This window comes from Dunckerocampus dactyliophorus, chromosome 20 (assembly GCF_027744805.1).
Source record: "Dunckerocampus dactyliophorus isolate RoL2022-P2 chromosome 20, RoL_Ddac_1.1, whole genome shotgun sequence".
In the NCBI taxonomy this organism is placed as follows: domain Eukaryota; kingdom Metazoa; phylum Chordata; class Actinopteri; order Syngnathiformes; family Syngnathidae; genus Dunckerocampus; species Dunckerocampus dactyliophorus.
This window is the reverse complement of record NC_072838.1, coordinates 1,313,913-1,337,575: the sequence shown is the minus strand read 5'-3', so window position 1 is coordinate 1,337,575 and position 23,663 is coordinate 1,313,913. Positions and strand designations below refer to the sequence as shown.

General features: G+C 44.1%; 2 protein-coding genes across 3 annotated transcripts in view; both read left to right on the top strand.

Annotated features, from left to right (window-relative positions):
• The first annotated feature begins 3,976 nt into the window (after positions 1 to 3,976).
• On the top strand, positions 3,977 to 7,414 carry LOC129173605 (uncharacterized). Its single transcript, XM_054764655.1, has 4 exons — positions 3,977 to 4,496; positions 4,541 to 4,764; positions 4,835 to 5,048; positions 6,408 to 7,414. The coding sequence occupies exons 1-4, from the start codon at positions 3,977 to 3,979 to the stop codon at positions 7,046 to 7,048; spliced, it is 1,599 nt and encodes a 532-aa protein (XP_054620630.1). The 3' UTR covers positions 7,049 to 7,414.
• A 10,388-nt stretch (positions 7,415 to 17,802) lies between these two features.
• The window catches only part of atp1a3a (ATPase Na+/K+ transporting subunit alpha 3a), a 52,679-nt gene continuing 46,818 nt past the window's right edge, over positions 17,803 to 23,663 (top strand). The window contains exon 1 of one of the 2 annotated variants that reach the window (XM_054763878.1): positions 17,803 to 18,139. In XM_054763878.1, the coding sequence (XP_054619853.1) occupies positions 18,134 to 18,139 (6 nt within the window). In that variant the 5' untranslated portion in view covers positions 17,803 to 18,133. Of the gene's footprint in view, positions 18,140 to 18,167; positions 23,213 to 23,663 lie in introns of those variants that run through there. The other variant, XM_054763877.1, reaches the window with a different exon arrangement.

The following is a 23,663-nucleotide window of genomic DNA, read 5'->3' as shown; positions in this document are numbered from 1 at the left end:
ATATTTGTTGGTCATCTCTGTCCCTCGTGTGTGTGTGTGTGTGTGTGTGTGTGTGTGTGTGTGTGTGTGCGCTCCCAGTCACATCACCTGCAAAGTCAGGATACGGTTGCCAGGCAACAACAACTTCTCACCCTCCCTCCTCCTTTTTCCTTTTTAGCATCAAACAGTGATTGCATGGACGTGTGTGTGCATGTGTGTGTGTGTGTGTGTGTGTGTGTGCGATAGGGAGCGTTTATTTATAGAAACAGTCTAAAATTAAACTCCATCACCCTCCTTTAATCGACCCGGACCAGCCACCCCCACATGGCTCTATCACGTTCACCACAGAGGCGTGCGTGAGTGACTTCCTCCTTCCTCGCTTGATTCTCCGACCGACCGACAAGCCGAGGACGCTCGGAGGAACGGTGACCCTTCACAAAACGAGACGAGAAATCGGTGCAATAATAGCGGGCCCTGAAATGAGTCTTTCACAGCTGCTTCCACATCCCAGGAGTCGTGCAGAGAGGATTCTTCCCGCTGCCCGGCGTAGCTCAACAGAGCTGCCACGTGGAGCACACACATACTATTATGCTTAAACCAAAGCCAAATGTCAGAAGTGGTATCTTAGTAGTGATGAGAACTGGAGTTCCTCAGGGCTGCCCACGAGGTCCCCTTGCAATGGAAACACAGTCAAATATTAGCCGTATAGACCAGTGGTCCCCAACCTTTTTTGACCCACAGACCAGCTTGTGTTCCCACAAATCTCCCGCAGACGGGGGGGGGGTTCGTACATTATAACGATCTAATTTATCTTATTTATTATGTATTGTGTAAAACTAAGACATGAATAACATCACATTAAAAGCAGAAAATGAATGCTGACCCACCATCCACCAGTTCAAGCCTGGAGTTTTTCCAGAGAGATGATGACATGGCTGTTTGACGTGTGTGCTAAAAGGCAGTGCTAGCATGAATTAACTGGAGACAAATGTGCACATTAGCACTCAATAAGTCATCTTACCTTCATGCATTCCCACATAGTATACACATTGATACCACATATGAGGTGAAAGAACAATGCTAAGAATACAGTAGTAGTCTATCTGTGTTAGCACACGCACAATGGACATGCGTCAAGTGAGACGGATGTAACAGAGAGAATCAGGCCACTTTTCAAAATAAAACATTTAAAAAAAAATGAAATAATGGAAATTCTTTTTTCCTTCTGTGCGGCCCGGTACCAAATGACCCCGGGGTTGGGGACCACTGGTGTAGAGTTCACATTCTGTGCTAACATTGTTGCAAACGTCCACAAAGTATGAAAGCGGTGTTTCTTATAGCGCCCTGCATGTAAAGCTATCATCGTTGCCATGTTCTGCGTGGTCGCCCTGCAGCCGCCTGTCTGCTATGTCTTGCAGTGCAGCGCTGCCCGACTGAGGCGGAGCCTGTGGTGCGCACCTGTGGCCCATCAGTCATGTGACCTTCTTAAGCATGGCTGCAGGCGAGGCTCATTTGCCAGGTCGTACTCCCACGCTCGCCACTTTCTCTGCATTATCCGGCTTTGTGTGTCCACCTTTGCTTCTTGTCCCGACTGTCTGGCTGTCTGGCTCTTACCTGTGACATACTGTACTTACCTGTTCCACGTACATCTCCAGCGGCGTTCCTCAGTTCTGCTGATGGTAATGACTTCTTGCTTGGGTCTTTTCCAGCAGCATCCTTAGTTCTACCTTTTTCCCTGCTTACTACTTTTGCAGTGGTTTTGTGTATTTTTTGTATATTTTTGTTCCCTCTGTGTTAGAGGTGATAATAAATATCCTTTTGTTCCAGAAGCTGTCTCTCTGCATTTTGGGATCCACACCAGCTTATGACAATTCTTTTCCATAAAGGTTATTATTTATGGTGGGAAAATTGCTGCTATTTGGCAGGTTCATCTTGTTTCAAATGCTTTTTCAAATATAAATGATGTTATCTACTGGTACTGTATCGTGAGTATTTCATGTTGGCTGGTGAGGAGAAGGTGAGGCATCCCCTGATTGCATCCGAGGTCCTTCCTTATCTCCTCCTCCTCTTTGCACCACTGGAGCCACACGTGGTGATGAATGGCTGCACATTTTCTCCACAAGGTCATCCTCACACACATTCTCATAGGGGTGTGTGTGTGTGTGTGTGTGTGTGTGATGACGCCATGGAGCTTCATCAGCATGGACAAGAAGAGGAAAGGAAGCAGGATGGATGCCTGAGGTGGATTCATTACTCAGGTGAGAAGACCAGCAGGAATAATGTTGCCATACGCTAACATGCAATCATCACTTTATAGTGCAGTGGTGGGGGTGCATGGGCGGGTCTATCCAAATATGGTCAGCAGTACAAAATCAATCCATGACCTCGAAAAATGCTGAGTATCAGTGATACTGGCCCCGTGTGCTTGGTTTTAGACCGATACCAAGATTTGCAGTCTTGTGTAGACCAGCGGCATGATTGAAAAGTCATGACAGGTTTTGTGTTTTTATTCATGATGCTGTTTTCATTCATGTTGCTTCCACAGATGCACTATGGAAAGTGTCCTTACCGCCTCCATCACTGTTTGGTACGGTAACTGTACAACACGTGATAGGAAGGCACTCCAGCGGGTGATCAAGACCTCACAGAACATTGTTGGGGCAGCCCTCCCCTCACTGCAAGACATTTATAAAACTAGAGTCCTACGAAGAACACACAACCTCATCAAGGACAGCACACATCCACAACACTCATTATTCACACTCCTACCGTCAGGCAGACGCTACAGGAGTTTGAAGTCCAGGACCACAAGGCTGGCAAACAGCTTTTACCCACAGGCCATCAGGCTTCTCAACGAAGCACTCACACACGCCACACGCAACACACACACACACTCATAGCACTTTATTTATTTATTTATTTGTATTATTTATTTGTATTAATGTCTCTTCTGTTGTTGTTGCTTAATTGATTGGTATTTATGTTTCTTATGTTCTTATTCTTTCTTGTGTTTTCTTTCTTTTCTTGGGAGAATGAACAGAATAAGATTTTCATTGCATAGCAGAACCACCAGTTTTACTGTGCACATGACAATAAAACTCTTGCATCTTGAATCTTGAATGATCAGTTATCCCAGAAAATGATCACTTTTTCTCCAGCCTAGTTTTCCAAAAATGACAGCTTACTTTTGTTTCATTTCTTTTCCATCATGTTGTGACGTTTCAAAATTTATTTTCTTGTGTATTTCAACTCCTTGCTACTAAAACGACTTTTTTCTCATAACATTACCAGCTCATTCTCGTTAAATTGCCACTTTGTTTCTCGTTAAAATATGACATTTTTTCTCGATATTTTGACCTTATTCTTGTAAAATTACAGCTGTGTTTTCCATTTCTGCTGGGGTTTTTTACCTTTCCAATCATTTCAACTTTTTGCTCGTAAATTTTCAACTTGTAATTCTGTCAGGTTCAAACTCCTGTGACACTCGTAAAACACAGCAAAATTACAGAAGAGACAAGACTGTCACACCTTGCTGTGACACTACTGGTATGTTTGGGTCATTGTTGACTGTCACTCTGTTTATGGTGCATTTATTTATGCTGATGTCTTGCACTCAGACCCTGGTCCCTCCTGCCTTGGGCGGAGCTGCGGGATGTGCTGCAGCTGCTCATCAATTAACAGACCTACTTATACTCACCTGTTGCTGTTTTCGGCACTCAGCTATTCCTCAGGATCACTAGGCTACACCACGCTTCCAAGGTCATCCCCCGAGCAGTTCTGCTACATGTCCCGTAGCTCCTTCAAGCCTGGTACAATTATTCCATTTTTGTCGCGGTGCCCTTTTGATTTTTCTTATCGCACCGTTGTTTTTTGTTCTTACTGGTAACAGAGACTATTAAAGCCTGACCTACAACTTCTTTTGTCTTCTGCATCTTGGGATCCATTATATACTGTTTTCCTGCGCACTCCACGTCACAGAATAGCTGAGTCAAGTACTATGGATCCCGCGGAGGATGAAAGTGTTAAAATGGCGCTCCGAGCTCATGGCCAGCGTATCAGCCACCACAAGCAAACCCTAAACGAGCTAACCACACTCGTCCGGGAGCTGCACGCTCAGCTGGCAGGTGCACCTCCCGCCGTCTCTGCCGACCACACGCCGCTCGCCGCCAGAGGCACGGACATCGCCTTACCTTCCACTCATTCATCACGGGAGCCCAGCATTCCCCATCCAATGTGCTATGAAGGGGATTTTGGACAGTGCCAGCTCTTCATTCATCAGTGCACCCTGGTCTTTTCACAGCAACCGCACACCTACACAACAGACGCAGCCAGGGTGGCGTACATGCTCAGCTTACTCTCCGGCCGTGCTGCCAGCTGGGCGATGGCGGTGTGCGACTCCAAGCCGGAGTTGTATTCCAGCATGCCTCTCTTTGTCACCGAACTTTGGAGTGTCTTCGATCACCCGTTGAGAGAGCGAGAGGCAGGAAGCCGCCTTCTCGTGATACGTCAAGGCTCTCGTCAGTGGCAGATCACTCCATCTCCTTCGGCATTTTGGCGGCAGAAAGCGGTTGGAATGACAAGGCACTAAGAAGCGCGTACCGGGCAAGCCTCAGCTCACGCCTACAAGATGAGCTGGCCTCCCGGGACGAGACCCAGACACTGGAGGAGCTCATCATGCTGGCCATTCGCCTCGACAACCGGTTGCGGGAGCGCAGCGCTCAGCGGAGGGCGGAGCCTTTCAAACCGACACGTCAGCTCCCTCTTCCACCTCCAGGGGGCCTCCCTGCTCTGCTTCTCCCTCCCTCCTCCAGTTGTGGATTGCCACCAGAGGATGTCGCTGTGCCCATGCAGCTAGGAGGCAGTCGCCTTTCTTCAGCTGAGAGGAGTCGACGGCTACGTCTGCGGTTGTGCCTATATTGCAGGAGCGCAGCACACCTTATCTCCCGCTGCCCGGGTTCGACCAGCCAGACAGCGCTCCTCTTACACCTGGGACATTCCTCAACAGTTGCCATCTGTGTCACCAACTTCTGCTGCTTCTTCGGCTGTGGTGGGCCGACTTCAGGTGGAAGGTATGCTATCTTGGTCAGGGGGAGCATGCCCGGTTAGTGCGTTTATTGACTCAGGAGCGGACGAGAATTTTATTGACTGTGAATTTGTAAAGACTTGGAATATTCCCACTGTAGAGCTAATTAATCACAAGAATGTCCGTTCGCTCGATGGACATCTCCTGGCTAATATCACCCATCAAACCCGCACCATATCTTTGCTCCTTTCGGGTAACCATCGTGAGGTTATCAATTTTTTTCTCATGCCCTCGCGCTCGGCACCGCTTGTACTCGGGCTACCATGGCTTCGCCAGCATGGTCCTGGCATAGATTGGAAAACATTAATGATTTCAAATTGGAGTACATTCTGCCACGGTCACTGCCTTCGCACCGCATCTTCCCCCACTCCTCCGGTTAAGTCTCTACCTGTTACCCCTCCAGACCTGTCCTCGGTTCCTAGGGAGTACCACTCCATTAGCGATGTTTTTTCTATGGACCGAGCCATGACACTTCCCCCTCACCGCCCATATGACTGTATCATAGACTTATTACCTGGTTCACCACTACCTTCATCTCGGTTGTACAATATCTCTCAACCCGAACACCGAGCCCTGGAGGAGTACATTTCCACCGCCCTGGCCGCTGGCCATATCCGCCCTTCTTCCTCCCCTCTCGCGGCCGGTTTCTTTTTCGTTAAAAAGAAAGACGGTTCGTTGCGGCCATGCATTGACTTCCGCGCCCTCAATAAGATCACAGTTAGGAAAAGTACCCCCTTCCCCTTCTCAATTCTGCTTTTACTTCACTGCATGACGCTGTCATTTTCACGAAATTAGACCTGCGCAACGCCTATCATTTGGTGTGCGTGAGAGAGGGGGATGACAGAGTGCCTTATTAACGACATTTTACGGGACTTTATTGGCCGTTTTGTATTCGTTTACTTGGACGACATCTTAATTTTTTCCCCTTCCATTTCCTTACACATTCAGCAGGTGCAGATGGTCCTTCAAAGACTCCTAGAGAACCAGTTATTTGTTAATCCCCAGAAGTGTACGTTCCACGCACCCTCCGTATCTTTTCTGGGATTTATTGTGGAGAAGGGTCAACTTAAACCTGATCCTGCCAAGATCCAGGCAGTGGTCGAGTGGCCCACTCCTATATCAAGGAAGCTGTTGCAGAGGTTCCTGGGGTTCGCTAACTTTTACTACCGTTTTATACGGAACTTTAGTAAGGTAGCGGAACCTCTGAATAAGCTTACATCCTCCAAGCTACCCTTTGTGTGGTCGCTGGAGGCGGACTGGGCCTTCAAACGTCTTAAGGCAGCGTTTACTTCTGCACCTGTGTTAATACACCCTAATCCTTCTATCCCTTTTTTTGTTGAGGTAGACGCGTCCGACTCAGGGGTAGGGGCCGTGCTCTCCCAGCACTCCACCATTGATCAGAAACTGCACCCCTGCGCCTTCTTCTCCCGATGCCTGTCCCCAGCGGAGAGGAACTATGACATCGGCAACCGGGAGCTCCTGGCGGTGATACTGGCCCTTCAGGAATGGAGACATTGGCTGGAGGGCGCTACGCAGCCATTTACCATCTACACGGACCACCAGAACCTGGCTTACATCCGCGCTGCCCACCGCTTGAACCCCCGACAGGCACGGTGGGCACTCTTCTTAACCAGATTCAACTTCTGCATCACCTTTCGCCCAGGTTCACGCAACGGGAAGCCCGATGCACTATCAAGGATGTTTGCACCCGCAGTAGAGGATTCCTCTCCGGATGCCATCCTTCCCCAGTCCCGGATCCTGGGGGCCCTCCGATGGGAAGTAGAAAAACGCGTCGCTGAGGCTGGCAAGGGATTCCCTCCCCCAGCAGGTTGCCCTCCCAACCGACTGTTTGTTCCGGCGGCGCTTTGTTCCGAGGTGCTGACGTGGGCCCACGCCTCCAAGATTGCCTGTCATCCGGGAGCTAAGCGGACGGCCTTCCTTCTGGCCCAGCGTTTCTGGTGGCCGACCTTCCAAGCGGACACATGAAGCTTCGTTGTGGCCTGTACCAGTTGTGCCAGGAGCAAGCCCTCTCATCAGGCTCCTGCGGGATTGGTCCAACCCCTCCCCATTCCCTCCCGACCATGGACTCATGTCGCGGTAGACTTCGTCACTGGATTACCTTCTTCCAGAGGATTTACAGTCATTCTGACGATAGTGGACAGGTTTTCCAAATGGACGCACTTTATCCCCCTCCGTAAGCTTCCCTCCTCATTGGGGACTGCCAAGCTGTTGATCCAACACGTGGTTCGCCTTCACGGGATTCCGCAGGACGTGGTTTCCGATAGAGGCCCACAATTCTCGTCAGCCGCTTAGAAAGCCTTCTGCAAGTCGCTGGGCGCCACAGCCAGTTTATCGTCTGGCCATCACCCCCAGTTGAATGGACAGTCGGAACGAGCCAACCAAGATTTGGGGGCGGCACTGAGGTGCGTGTGTCACCAGCGCCCGTCTTCCTGGTCCAGCTATCTTCCGTGGGTCGAGTATGCCCATAATACACTCGTCTGTTCCTCTACAGGCCTTTCCCCTTTCCATGTTGTCCACGGCTATCAACCCCCGCTTTTTCCATCCCAGGAGGCGGGCTGTACAACCCCCTCAGTGGCAGCATTCCTCCGCCGCGCCCACCACGTCTGGCGCAACACAAGGGACGCACTACTACGCACCACCAGACGCAACCAAAGACTGGCTAACCGCCATCGTAAACCAGCCCCGAACTACAAGTCCAGTCGGAGGGTTTGGTTATCTGCCCAGGAGATCTCCCTGGGGGGGGAGTCAAAGAAACTGGCCCCAAGATTCATTGGGCCCTACGAAGTGGACCGGATGATCAACCCCGTCACAGCACGCCTTAAACTGCTGGCATCCCTCAAGTGCCACCCAGTGTTTCACGTCTCCCGCCTTAAGCCGGTGGCTTCCTCCGCCTTGAATCCCCCACCTGCGCCCCCTGCTCCCGCTCGACAGATAGAGGGCCATCCTGCTTACTCAGTGAGAACCATCCTGGATGCCAGGAGACGAGGCAGGGGTGTGCAGTTTCTGATCGACTGGGAGGGTTACGGTCCAGAGGATCGGTCATGGATTTCCCGGTGGCTCATTCTTGACGAAACGCTTATTTCTGACTTTTACCGCAGGTTCCCTAACAAGCCCGGTAGTCCGCCAGGGGGCGTCCATTGACGGAGGGGGGGAATACTGTCACACCTTGCTGTGACACTACTGGTATGTTTGGGTCATTGTTGACTGTCACTCTGTTTATGGTGCATTTATTTATGCTGATGTCTTGCACTCAGACCCTGGTCCCTCCTGCCTTGGGCGGAGCTGCGGGATGTGCTGCAGCTGCTCATCAATTAACTAACCTACTTATACTCACCTGTTGCTGTTTTCGGCACTCGGCTATTCCTCAGGATCACTATGCTACACCACGCTTCCAAGGTCATCTCCCGAGCAGTTCTGCTACATGTCCCGTAGCTCCTTCAAGCCTGGTACAGTTATTCCATTTTTGTCGCGGTGCCCTTTTGATTTTTCTTATCGCACCGTTGTTTTTTGTTCTTACTGGTAACAGAGACTTATAAAGCCTGACCTACAACTTCTTTTGTCTTCTGCATCTTGGGATCCATTATATACTGTTTTCCTGCGCACTCCACGTCACAAAGACAACAAGCGTATCTTTTTACTCGCGAGGAGAACGAAGGGACGCACCAGAGTTGCCTTCCCAAACCGCTCTGGATACGCTCCCAGTGCTTCCTCTTTTTTATTTGAGTATTCCCTATCTACAAGGTTGTGCAACTCTAAGGGGGGGGGGGGGGGGGGGGGGGGAAGCAAGCAGCTGCACAACTGTCTTTGTTTTGTTATGTGACTGCGTCTCTGTGGCAGTTATCAGTAATACATGTGTGGTATGAAGCACATTTCAGCACAGCCTTGAAGGACATCGGTTAGTATGCGACTGCATCCTTGGAGTCAGCAGACACCGTGGCGCCGTGAGTCGCCACCTTCTCTGTTGCTGGGTCACCGCAGCATTCCTAAAACAAACATTTCTAAAGGGCAACACACTTCAGCAATACTAAGATATATGAGTGATAATTATATTGCTGGTTAATTTATATACAGTTCCAACAAAATGACTTTATTCCCATGATATTCTGACTTTATTCCCATGATATTCTGACTTTATTCCTATGATATTCTGACTTTATTCCCATGATATTCTGACTTTATTCCCATGATATTATGACTTTATTCCTATGATATTATGACTTTATTCCCATGATATTATGACTTTATTCCCATGATATTATGACTTTATTCCCATGATATTATGACTTTATTCTCATGATATTATGACTTTATTCCCATGATATTCTGAGTTTATTCCCATGATATTCTGAGTTTATTCCCATGATATTATGACTTTATTCCCATGATATTTTGACTTTATTCCCATGATATTTTGACTTTATTCCCATAATATTTTGACTTTATTCCCATGATATTATGACTTTATTCCCATGATATTATGACTTTATTCCCATGATCTTATGACTTTATTCCCATATTATTTTGATTTTATTCCCACGATATTCTGACTTTATTCCCATGACATTATGACTTTATTCCCATGATATTATGATTTTAGTCCCATGATATTATAACTTTATTCCCATGATATTATGACTTTATTCCCATGATATTATGACTTTATTCCCATAATATTTTGACTTTATTCCCATGATATTTTGACTTTAGTTCCATAACATTTTAACTTTTTCCACAAATTATGTTTATCTTTGTTTATGTTTTGTTTGTTTTTCATCCTTTTATGACTTTAATATTTCAAGTCGATGTTACTAAAATGACATGATTTTTCCTGATATCACCAGTTTATTCTTGTATAATTACTTTGTTCTTTGCTAGAATATGACTTTTTTTCTCTTAATATTTAGACTTTATTCTTGTACAAAATGGATTTTTTTGTACTTTTTGTACTTTTTCTGCTGCTGTTGTTTTTTTTTAAAGATTTTTCAACAATGTCATCTTGTAAATGTTCATCTTATTCATCTTTCATCTTATAACTTTATTCCAATCATATTTTGACTTAACATGACGTTTTCCACAACAAAATTGCAACATGTACCAAAATGTTAAGTTTTTCTCTTTACATTGCCCCATTTTGCTTTATTTGACCAAACGAACCCCCTGGGCCACACTTTGGACACCCCGAGTGTCTCGTCTTAATGTGGACAAAAGTATTGGGACACCTCTCTTCATGAGTGAATGAAGAAGAGTCTTTTGTGGTAATTGCATGCTTCGAGGACAACTTTGCACACAGCGAGGCCCATGCAGGCACGCAACATCCAGGACCTTTGACCTCACGGATGAACACAAGTTCCCACACACAGCGCTGTCGTCTTCCCACAAGGTGCGTATGTGGCTTCTTGTAGGTGTCCCAATACTTTAGCCCATCCCATGTTTCACTGCTTCATCTAATTCATGATGGCTCTTCATCCCCGGCTCGTCGTCACTCGGCATTGTTGGCTTTCTCGCTCCTTCTCGCCCCCGCCCCCGTGCATGCTGGGGATTACGCAACACTTGATAGGAATGGAAGGAGCAGAAAAGAGAGAAAGGCGGGAAAGACCAACCGACTCCTTCACGACTCCCTCTTTTCACTCTTTCTCTCCACTGCACATCAAGGTCATCCACAAGGTTGCTCCAGACACGTTTGCCGGCACTGTGATTGGTTGTTATCAAAGCGGGGGCGGGCCTTAAAGAGACATGTTTTTCTTCTTACACAGCAGCCATCTTGCTCCAACAGCGGAAGTAAGAGACTCACAGCCGCTTCAGTACGTATCAAGTACCTTTCTACCCTCAATGATTACATTCAAATCAACTTCATTTCAATCAGGGCTCTCCAGAGTGTGGCCCGGGGGCCATTGGCGGTCCACAACTGTTTTTCTTTACTCTAAAAATGTCATTTAACGAGAAAACTAAAACGAATGAAAAATTCTGTAGTAATCTTACAAGAATAAAGTCCAAATATTAAGAGAACACTTATACTCTCACCACAAAACGTTGGGATTTTGTGAATTTTTCCTCCTAATATTACAAGTTTATTCTTGTAAAATTGTGACTTTGTTTGTCATTAAAATCCAACTTTTTCCACTTCATACTTTCACTTTATTCGTGTACAAACACGGTGTAGAGGCGATGTCTCACAACTGGCCTGGGAACGCTCGGGATCTGCCGGGAGGAGCTGGACGAAGTAGCGGGGAAGAGGGAAGTCTAAGCTTCCCCTCCGACCCCGCCTGGGATAAGATGGATGGATGGAGTTCTTTCCATTCCAGCTGTTGCTCTTTTATTTTATATTTCCAACTATTTAAACTTTCTTGGAATATTATGACTTTATTCCCATAATATTATGACTTTATTAATATTATGACTTTATTCCCATAATATTATAACTTTATTAATATTATGACTTTATTCCCATAATATTATGACTTTTTCCCCCAACTTAATTTTCCCAAAATGACAACTTTATGTTTGTTTTGTTCGTTTTTTTTTATGATGTTATTACTCAAAAAAACATTATTTCTTGATTATTTTAATTTTATGCTAGAAAATGAGATAATTTTTCCTCCGAATATTACGAGTTTATTCTTGTGAAATTGCAACTTTGTTTCACATTAGAATAAAACTTTTTTTCTTCTAATATTTTGGCTTTATTCTTGTAAAATTACAACTGTTCTTTCCATTCCTGCTGTTGCTGGGGTTTTTTTAATTTCCAAAAATTTCAATTTTCTTCTTGGAAATTTTTCATTTTGTAATTATGAATTTATTTCCATAATATTATAACTTTCCCCCCACCTAATTTTCCAAAAATTACAACTTTATTTTGTTTTGTTTTGTTTTGTTTTGTTTTTATAATATTATGACGTTAAAAAATAACATATTATTTTCTTGAATATTTCAATTCTATGCTAGTAAAATGAGATTATTTTTCCTCATAATATTACGAGCTTATTCTCGTGAAATTGCAACTCGTTAGAAGACAACTTTTTTCTCTTTATTTTCACTTTATTCTTGTAAAAATGACAACTGTTCTTTCCATTTTTTTTACATTTTCCAACTATTTCTGCGTTCTTCTTGTACATTTTCATCTCATAATGATGACTTTATCCCATAATATGCTGACGTTATTCTTGTAACATTGTAACTTTTTCTACAACCTAATTTTCCATTTTTTTTTTTTTTTTGTTTCTCATAATTTCACGACGTTGAAAAACCGAATGTCTTTTTTCCTTAATATTTCAGCTTTATGCCACTAAAAGACGTTATTTTTCCTCGTAATATTACGACGTTATTCCCGAAAAGTTTTTTCTTTAATATTTTGACATTATTTATGTAAAATTACTTCAGATTTTCAATTTTTGCAGTTTTTTTTTTTGTTCAATTATTTTGAATATATCAAGAGCCAAACAGAAAAAAACCAAAACAGCTGGGGGCCACAAATGGCTTCACTTTGGACACCCCTGTTGTAGATCAATATTTGCTCAGATCAGCTTTGTGCGACAAGGAAACTGGTGTCATTTTATTTTTAGGAATATAGCCAAGGACTAGTGAAAAACAAGCCCCGGGCTGAAAATAGCCCCCATGCCGCATTTTGGACACCCCTACTCTGAAATCCAACATTTTGACTCTACAGGAGACAGAATGAAATACCAGCTCAGGTAAAAAATCTATACGAGAAGTGAGGATGGAGCTTCATTTAACGCCAGCGCGTTTTGTTACATAACGACAAAGGAAGTGTCATCTGTGCCCCAAAAAACGAGGCTGAGTTACGTAACATAATAACATAACACGATGTTGCATTTGTGGGCAGCAAGGAAAGCATAGCGACCAGGGGGGATGACTCTCCTGCCTTTCAGGAACATTCTGCACCGATTCACACAGCTTCAGTTGATGCTGCGTATCATATTTAAGTGTGTGTGTGTGTGTGTGTGTGTGTGTGTGTGTGTGTCCAACCTGCAACACCTGCCGAGCACCTGTCATGATAGCAGGCCGTGTGTGTGTGTGGAACTGCAGGATATGTCTGCGCTCAATGATGCTACCTTAATGTGCATCAGTGTTCATGCCACATTGCTTGATACTAACTCACACACACACAAACACGCACACACACACACAAACACGCACACACACACAGAACAGTCTGATTGCAACGGAAGTAAAAGTGATGTGAATACTAGAACATTCTGGCTATGTCGTTTGCAGAGTAAAAGCTTTGCATTTGTGACCTGAATATTCAGCGATACTGCTGGAAATGTCTTGGCAAGCGATATCATCCGCCTCCACCGCCTACCAGAGCCGGGCCGCCTGCCTTCCTTCCAGCCACAGATGCTCCACCAAATATCAAATACTCTTGCTAGCATTACTTAGACTCCATATCCTCGGGGCTAATGCAGCTTTATTATGAGGCCTACAGTGTTTCACTATTCTTACCAGAACTGTTTGCAGTTCTGGTAAGAGAACTGCTTCATGTGTTTCTTGTAGAGAGGTGGGGAATTCATATTTATAAGAATATTTGCTCTTCATGCTTTGAAATCCATTCTCAAGTAAAAAGTATGGATACTTCATTCATTTGAGGCCATGTGTCTGATATGTGTCTGAAACGTAAACAGAGTCATGCGTGAATTGTTAACAAAGTTTTGGTTCTTATAGTAGTTCTTAATCGTTTATTTGAATGGTTTTATTATTACCTCCACCAAGGAGGTTGTGTTTTTGCCAGCGTTAACCTTTTGTTTGTTTGTCCATTACTTTCTCTCTCTAAAATAACGTGAAAAGTTGTGAATGGTTTGGATGAAATGTTCAGGAATTGTGGGAAATGGGATCTGGAAGAACTGATAACATTTTGGGGGTGACCCAGATCACCGTCTGGGTCCAGGAATTTTTTCAAGGATTCATTAACATTGCGAGACAGGCCATTTTCGGCATTTGTGCACATAACTCCACCAAAAATGGTGAGAGCACTTGGGAAACAAACTACAGAACAAGTCTCCAACAGGTTGTAGTAAATATCAAAGAGCGATCCAGATAATGGGATCATTCCGCATACAACAGTATGATCCAGAATATGAACAAATATCTCCCCAAATATTACCAGCATGTGAGCTTTCCCACAAGGGAAAATAACATCCTGGACCAAGTCTACAGCAACATGAAAGGTGCTTTGAAGGCTGTTCCAAGACCCCACTTTGGAAAGGCCAACCACATCTCCATATTCCTTTATCCAACATACAGACAACTTCTCAAACAAGCTCCCCCTGTAAGTAAAGCAGTTAAAGTGTGGAATGAAGAAACTGATCAAGTACTTCAGGACTGCTTTGGCTGCACAAACTGGGATGTGTTTAAAACTGCAGCAGGGAGGGAAGATTGTACTGTTGATTTGGATGAATATGCTTCTGCTGTTACTGGCTACATTAGCACATGCATAGAGACTGTTACCACCACCAAGTATTACAGAAAATACCCTAACCAAAAACAGTGGATGAACTGTGATGTAAGGGCTAAGCTACGTGCTCGTTCGACTGCATTTGTCATGGGCACCGCTGAGGACTACAAAAAGGCCAGATATGACCTGAGGAGGTCCATACGAGAGGCCAAAAGACAGTACAGACAGAAGCTGGGGGGCTACTATTCCACCTCAGACCCCCGGCGCATGTGGGCGGGGCTCCAGCACATCACAGACTATCGACAGCAGAGTAGCGTAGCCACGTCCAGCCATACCACACTTCCAGATGAGCTGAACGAGTTCTATGCCCGCTTTGACACCCAAACTCCTGATGAGCAGAGAGGGTGGCTGAACCTGGGGAGCACACAGGACGCACCTCTCATGGTGACATCAGCTGATGTGCGCAGGGTTCTAAACAAAACAAACCCACGAAAAGCAGCAGGGCCAGACAACATCTCAGGACGTGCACTTCGGGTTTGCTCATCAGAGCTAGCTGATGTGCTTGCTGACATATTTAACCTGTCGCTTGCACAAGCATCTGTACCGACCTGCTTTAAGTCCACCACCATAGTGCCCGTACCCAAGAAGAGCAACGTGACCTGCTTGAATGACTATCGCCCTATAGCACTCACTCCTATTGTAATGAAGTGCTTTGAAAGAATAGTCATGACCCACATCAAAAAGAGCATCCCGGCAGCAACTGTGGACCCTCTACAGTTTGCATATCGCCAGAACCGGTCCACGGATGATGCAGTCAACACTGCCATCCACACAGCCCTTTCTCACCTACAGGGCCAGGACACATACGTCAGAATGCTATTTATAGACTATAGCTCTGCTTTTAACACAGTCAGCCCCCACAAACTCACAAATAAGCTCCTCACACTTGGCCTGTCACCCTCCCTCTGTAACTGGGTGTTTAACTTTCTAACAGGCAAGGCTGGCAAACAGCTTTTACCCACAGGCCATCAGGCTCCTCAACGAAGCACTCGCACACGCCGCACGCAACACATGCACACACTCATAGCACTTTATTTATTTATTTATTTATTTATTTATTTATTTATTTGTATTAATGTCTCTTCTGTTGTTGTTGCTTAATTTATTGGTATATATGTTTATGTGTTTATGTTTCTTATGTTCTTATTCTTTCTTGTGTTTTCTTTCTTTTCTTGGGAGAATGAACAGAATAAGATTTTCATTGCATCGTATAACGGCTGTTTTACCATGCACATGACAGTAAAACTCTCTTGAATCTTGAATCTTGAATCTTGAATTGGCACACCAATTCCGCCCACTCTTACTGTATTTAAGGCCTAGGCTACCAGCACTTATTAGTTCGCTGACGAAGCTCTTCGGATGAGGAGCGAAAAGTCCGACACCTTCTTCACAGAAGTACAGATGACGTCTCAAGAAGCCTTTCCCTCGGTTCACAGAGAAGTCACTCAATACATGTTACCTTTTAGCTTAAAATAACGTGGTTATAGTAGTTAGTTGGTCGTGTTAACTTACCGTTGCATATGAAATGTAAACATTTGAATGTAGGAAGCTTGTATGTAAATATGATTAGAGGCTATGTGTCATTTTCATGCTTGGCTGTGTCTCAAATGGAATACTGCCCTCACAGCCCTCCAAAATCAACTTGGACCGCCACAGATAGATTTGGAGCTGCCTGTTCGCCCTGGCTCATAAACACATTATAATGGGACTGTCTGTGTCTAAACACACCTCATACACACCACATATAAACACATCCACTGGTTGTAATGCACATTTTGGCCAATCAGAAGCTTGAGAACGCAACCACAGGTGACTTATTTGCGCATTATGATGCCACAAATAGATTGCAGCCCTGTGGTGCATAACTACTCTACATTTGAACTGCTTAACAGGGCCTTGCAACGTCTTGGATGAGGAGGTAAATGCTTTTTAATGAAGTGTTGTAAAACTGTGTAACATAGTGCATGCTTGTGTCATTTCCAGCTTTTTCCTTTGGTACCCCTGCTTTGTTCCATAGAACTGATGGATGGAGCAGCTGCAGCAATGACAGGAGGGACGAAAAATCAGGCCATGCTGCAATTATGATGGAGGGCAGTATTGATCCCCCCCACATACACACACACATTGTGTTGTATAAGGTATGTTTTTCCATCAATAATCTGTGTATAGTTGGCTCATGTGTCCATTGGTGCTGCACGATTGTCTAATCCGCCACGGCAGGTGCTGCATACAAAAATAAAAGCTGGTGAAGCGCCAGTTCGGCCGCATAAGACCATCACAGGGTGTCATTTTTTTCATCACCCCCACCCCCTTTTTATTGTAAGCTGTGTGGCATCTTTGTCACTTAGCATGTTTGAGAAAATGAGCTTAACCGTCTGTTTTCTTGTGTCCCCAGTGTCTGCTGTCTTTTTAGACCTAAAGCTATGCACCCATGTGTTAAAGTGAAATACATGGCATTGACATGGTAAGTGTAAACCAAAAATGTGAATATTCAAAGCATGGGGAGTGAATGAGAGATGGCGATACCAACAACCATAAAATAGATTTTATGTTTTTACATTTAGAGCATTTAAGAAGCCTTCTGTCTTGACCCATATTGAGTGCCTGTCCATTTTTGGCCATAAGTTAACTGTTTGTTAAATAGTTTTTTTGTGGGACTTTAATTAATAAATGTAAAAAGTGTTTTTTTTATTTTATTTAATTCAAACTAAATAGATTTTATTCCAGGAATTAACTTTTACACCTGCAGGTGAGGTGGGAATGGACGGAAGCATGATCACTATTAACTATTTTCTACACAAATCCATTATAAAACAGAGTTGGAATTGGAAATGTAATTTCATATGAAATCACCCAGGTCTTGCTGTCTTTATTCAATCCCCTGTGAGTTGTTGCTGTTGCCTCTCATTTCTTCCTCGGAATAGCACCCAACGGACTGAAAGTGCTGCGTCAGTCGCGGACGGACACAGCATCCGAGGAGCAGGAGAGCATCTGTCCGGCTCTACTTTCCAGCGGCATAGTCGTAGTGATGGGAATTTCGGCTCTTTTAAGGGAGACTGTCATGTTGGTTCGGCTTCCTAAATGCCGACTCTTTCGGCTCACAAATGGCACGTCATATTTTTTTGTTTAAATTTGTTTATTACCTAGTTTCTGCACATCAGGCACGACACATATGGACTAATCTTTAACAGGAGAAACACCATTTTAAAAAAACAACTCGTTCGCTTCAAACAAATACTCTGGGAGCCGAATCGTTCGAGGACGACCCATCACTCATCGTTCGCTCCTCCAAGGGAGAGGTTTGTTAACAAGAACCCTCCATATAGAGTACAATCTAACCTTTTATCTCACTAACGCCACCTTTTACGGCACATTGGCCATTTTAGGATCACACCCCGTTCTATTTTTGTAGTGTATAACGTTAGCTATTTGTCCGTCATTAGGGCTGTCAGGTGAAGGGAGACATTTTTTTTTTCTTGTCAGCACCAGACGACCTTTTTGGATCGGACCCCGCCTAACGACGAGCATACCTGGTCGAACCGAACCCGTAACAAGCGACTAATCGTCCGAGGACAAGCGAGATGGGGGTAAGATTGCCCATCCTTGTGATTCGGTGTTGAATAACCTCAGCTAGCTTGTCTTTAAAGCTAGCTAAAGTTGGTGTTAAAATTGACGACATTGACGTGGACCAAGCTATGAACATCATCACGTGCCGCCGCCAAAATCTCCCATTCTTTTCGTTTTTACCCCGTTAAAAGACGTTATTTGTGAATTGTAATGAACACAGAGGGGATGCGCCGACCTCGTTTGCGCCAGATTTGTTAGTCAAGCCGCAGCATCCAGACTTGAGTAACTGGAGGAACCCATCCCCCTCAATTAAATACGAATGCTGGTTACATAAATATATATTTTTTAACGTGATGTGTGTCAGTAGGTTGATGGCACCCACAAAATCCGAAGTACTGTAACGTAAAATTAACTAAAGTAAAAACTGCAGACGCCATCCAATGTAACATTAGAAGCTTGCAGCAGTTATGCTGTGAAATATGTGTGAAGTGGTGACACACTCCCATGATGACAAAATGGGTGCTGTAGTTCTTTCCATTCACACTTGTAGTCCGGTATACTCTGATCTGGGCTAAAAATGACAACAAAGATACTTGATTGTCACTTGTGTGCGGTCTGGGTTGTGTTCACTCTGTTTTTGTTCGCTGACCAGATGATGCTGTCTGTTAAGCATTAGCATAAATTTGCACCTGTCACTACACGATGTGTTCTACGCACGTGCTAAACGCGTCTAGATCCGGTAGGCAATGTCAGGCAACTCGATTTGTACTACACATGTACAAACTACGTCATCCATGGAGCTACAGTATTACACAGCAGTCAAGCCGTCACCACGTGATCCCTACCTGAAACGTGATCGGTTCTACACATGTGTAGAATGCGTATACATCCTTTCGCCTATTTTTTGGCAGTTGTGTGTCTGGCAAGCAAACTTGGGCAATCGTCATCTGTCAATTGTTTTTATGGCAGTTACAAACTGTAAAAGTCAGGCAACACTACGCGTGTGCCATTTACGTCACCCCCCACACTCTTAAAAAAACGTTAAGATTGGAGAAATTACAACATAATACATTTATTTCTTGCATCATATCCATGGTGCAAGTGGATAAATTATAAGATCTCTTTTCTTGGTTCCATCAATTATTTTAATTATGAATTAATCACCTCTGGTAAAATACGAAAATTAGAAAAAAAACAACTAGCAGAATCCTCTAGATGAATCCATTATTGCACTCTGCTTATGGCTGTTCACATTCAAGTATTACGCTATTTTATTCTGTATTTGTATTAATTCATGTATATTATACGTGACCAGATGTTAAATGATGTACCACAGCACCAGACGTCGCAGCAAGACTGTCGTAAAAAATGGCGAAAGAAGGAAGTAACCAATCGAGTTTCTGGTACAGATCGTGTAGTGACACAAATGACACAAATGTGCAATATGCGTCATTCCCCCCCGAAAAATGTTATTTAGTTTCAAGAAATGACTATCTAATCGATCTATTTAAAAAATATATACAGGAGAAATTATAGGTCTTCCTTTCCAGCCATCCATCCATCTTCCGTGCCGCTAGGGTCGCAGGCATGCTGGAGCCTATTCCAGCTGACCTTAGGTGAGAGGCGGGGTACACCCTGGACTGGTGTCCAGCCAATGGCAGGGCACATATAGACAACCACTCACATTCATACCTATGGACAATTTAGAGTCTCCAATGAAGCTAACATGCATGTTTTTGGAATGTGGGAGGAAACCGGAGTACCTGGACAAAACCCACGTATACACGCGGAGAACACGCAGACTCCACACAGAGATGCCCAACGGAGATTCCAACACAGTACTTCCTGATTTACTGACCATGTGTCCAACATGCTAACAACCGTGCGGCCCGCCTTACTTTCTTGGATGTATAAATCATTTTTATACAAAACTGAAAAAACTATGGACAAAAACATTTGCTCACTAGATATGTTTGGATGGATGGAGGGTATTTTTTGTTTAGAAGAAAACTCTGTAGCTGCTAGTACGCGGACAAATTCATGTTTTCCGGTCGTTTAAATTCAAATATCACAGCATTTTATGTTCTTTTGTATTGTTTATTTATTTATACAGATACCATTTTTTTTCTTTATTTGCTTTGTCGATATCAAGTGTGGTTGTTAAGCTTGTATGTTCATAAATTAAAAACATATTAATAAATATCACGGCATGTGATGTCACAGAGGCTCCATCACAAAAAAGAAATTGGAGTGGAGGAAGTGGCGTAGGTCTCGTGCATGTGCAGAACCGATCATGTTTCTGGTACGGATCATATAGTGACAGCAACTCCATTGCTTGTAGGACTTGCCTTTCTATGGCAGATTTAACCAAGCCAGCTGAGATGTAACCAAGAAGAACGACATCCATCCAGCCAGCTTTGTGGTGCTCACACTTGCCTCACTAAGGGCTGGAGTTAGCTGGCTGATGGACCATGACCTATCTCACAGGCGGTCTCCCTGTTTGGTCCAGTCCTTTTAGGACCTGGACTGTGTTCATCACTTGACTTGGAAAGGAAGTTAGTCATCCTGTCATCAGCGTAGACCCAACCGATGTTTACGGATCTTCTGAAAGCACTACCCTCCCAATCTGGGACCTCTGAGATACGAACAGTTCTTTAATGTTTTGTCATAGATGTCAGGTTCAAATAGTAATGCCGGCAATGAAACTGTTGTCTTTTGACCTACAGTATAAACTATTGGAGGATGCCCAGAGGGATATGTGCTGGTTGTCTACAAGTGTGCATTTATTGCAGTAATAGTTGTGGCGTATATTCACTGTGCACGCCAGCCCGTTATTATCCCAGTTGTGGGATGAGAGAGCATTCAGGCCAGGCTGCCGATCTGTCACGGTTTGTGGCGCTGTCCATTAGCTCGCCCAAGGGTAACTCGAGACGAGGAGAGCTGTGTGCTTATGGGGGCGGAGGAGGACAGTTTGAAAGTCCCATATTTAGGATGAGATTGTTGGAGGAGGGGGTGCCCGGCGAATGGGCATCTGAGGCCGTTTGATCGGGGCCAATCAATCAGGATACAATGATGCTTGGCTTGCTCGCTGACAGAATGACGGGCGAAGGTCAGTAGCCGCCATGCATTGGCGGCTGGATGAGGAGGAGTTGAGAAGAAGGCCAAAGACTGAACTTGACAAGAGTAAAGGATCGTGGGAAAGGCGTGCAAGGAGGCAGAGGGGGGTGCTGAGTAGCTTCTTTGATGACAGAACAGAGCGTCTCTCTGCAGGAAAAAACCTATGACAGATGAAAACAATTGGATAGAAAAGGTGATGAAGAGGATTGATGCTACCCATCATGCACTTGGTGTGAAAACCTGGATGGATGGTGTGTGTGTGTGTGTGTGTGTGTGTGTGTGTGTGTGTGTGTGTGTGTGGGTGAGAAAAGATAATATTTCATGCAGTGGCTCTTGTTAATGAGATGTCACCGTCACGTCTTTTGTTCATTTCAGAACTAATGATCATTTCTGGCACAGATTAACTCATTACAAAGCACTCAATCATTGGAAATTCTAGTAAAGGACTTTGCTAAAATGGCTGCCGTGCAGCACAATGACACTAGAACAGCATTTCCCAACCTTTACTGAGAGAAGTCACGTATTTCACATTCAAGAAATCTCACAGCTCACCACCAAGTGGGCCAGGACTTACCCTGACTTCCAATTCCACCCCTTTCCCCTTATCTTAGCTCTTACCCCTACAGTACAATTCAGACGTTTCCAAATGTGACTCAGGCCTCATTGGCATGTAGATATAAATCCGATATGTATCTGATGTACTGCAGTCTGAACGGTCAGGTGTCATACAGTATATCCCACCCGTACGTCATAGAAAGGTATGGTTTACTGTGCAAGACGTGGATAAAGGTTCTCACCGAGGTCGGCAAAAGTTTTTCTTGTCTTATGACAATTATTTTTAAGCGGCTCACTGCTGTCACACCGTTCCTACCACCCACATGCTCCTCATAACAGACGTGGCAGCAAGTCCTCCACCAACTGCCATTGCCAAAATTCTTGCCCTCTTTCTTCTAAATATCCTACATGGAATCATTTGTTTGAGAAAATATTCACTCCTGTTGCACAAAATCCTTGAAATTCACATTTCACTGCAGTAATCTTTGCTTCTGCAAACACACAGAAATGGGTGTGACGTCATCGTGCTTTTGCGCAAGCACGTCACTTCCTGGACGCTTTGTGTTCACATTAACAGGTCGCATTTTTTTGGCAATGTGAACGATTACATAAAAAATCTGATTTGAACAAAAAATCAGAATTGGGCATCATACCCTGCAGTGTGAACGTAGGGGTAGGAGGAGACACTCACGCTGACAAGACAGCAGAGCAGAGATGGAAAGAATCATATACTGTAAATGTAAGTAATTACGCATAATTATCCATTTTCACAGTAACACCACTCATGTTTTATTAGATATTCAGTCCTTTGCTGCTCCATGTAAATATTCTCCATGTTTTGAATTGTTGGTTGTGGCTACTTATAGCTAGCCTGCTAACTTCACTGCAGTCTACAGCATTTCATAATTGATTAGATTGTAAGTTGTATTTTAAAATTGCTCGCTAATGTACATTACATTACTGAAGTGTACTGTGACATTGGCATTTTATATTGGCTATCTAATCACTCATGCAACGCAGCACATCAGTGAAGTCAGTTCACTGTGAATTCTAACCACCCTAGTCCACCACCACTTGTCATGGTGGGATATCTTAATTATTACAGGAAGTGAGCTAAATAAAAGGTGTCAACAACATGGCCATGTGTGGGCAGCACACCACATATCAAACTTTATTCAACCTTTGGAATCTAACCTTGTCCCATCTATTTTTAATTTTTTTTTTACTATTACTCTATATTTGTTTTCAGCACACTATTATTATACCACTGTTACTATTATGATTGTATTTCCAATGAGGTAATAGTTGTAGCCCATCAATCATGCATGTGTGTCATTCCTGCAGGAGATGCTGAGCTAAGTGAAGCCAGCCCTCTGCTACACCACACAGCACTCCAGGACCATTCAAAAGCTGCAATCCAAGTATGAAAAAGTCAAATACAACACAATTCCATTCTTGACTTTCTTAAAGAACAATTTAAAGAGAGAACATCAATGACAGGAGGAGAGTGAGGCCAAAACAGGGAGGTTTGTAAACCTTGAAATGAAGCTCGATAAGGTATATATTAGGGCTGTGCATTGCCTATTATCTGGCGATTCCATTCGTATCACGATTCATAGGTCACGATTCGATTCGATTTCGATATACCCCGATACTTAAGTGGAAGACAATTATTGCGATTTTTAAAAATATATGATCTGGAAACAACTAATGACTAAACTAGTACACATTCAAAAAAAAATTGTATGAAACTGTATTTACAACTGTATTTAACAAGTTTCAGACTGTGTTTTAGGTTTCAATGTTGGGAGCATTGTCAGTAACTACCACAGGACTTTTTGCACTTGCGCCCCAATCAGCCACAACTTCACG

Coding starts and splice junctions, on each gene's coding strand:
- LOC129173605 (XM_054764655.1), top strand. CDS start 3,977: ATGGATCCCGCGGAGGATGAAAGTGTTAAAATGGCGCTCCGAGCTCAT. Junction 4,497..4,540: donor CGTGATACGTCAAGGCTCTC/GTCAGTGGCAGA, acceptor TTTTGGCGGCAG/AAAGCGGTTGGAATGACAAG. Junction 5,049..6,407: donor GGGCCGACTTCAGGTGGAAG/GTATGCTATCTT, acceptor TTGTTGAGGTAG/ACGCGTCCGACTCAGGGGTA.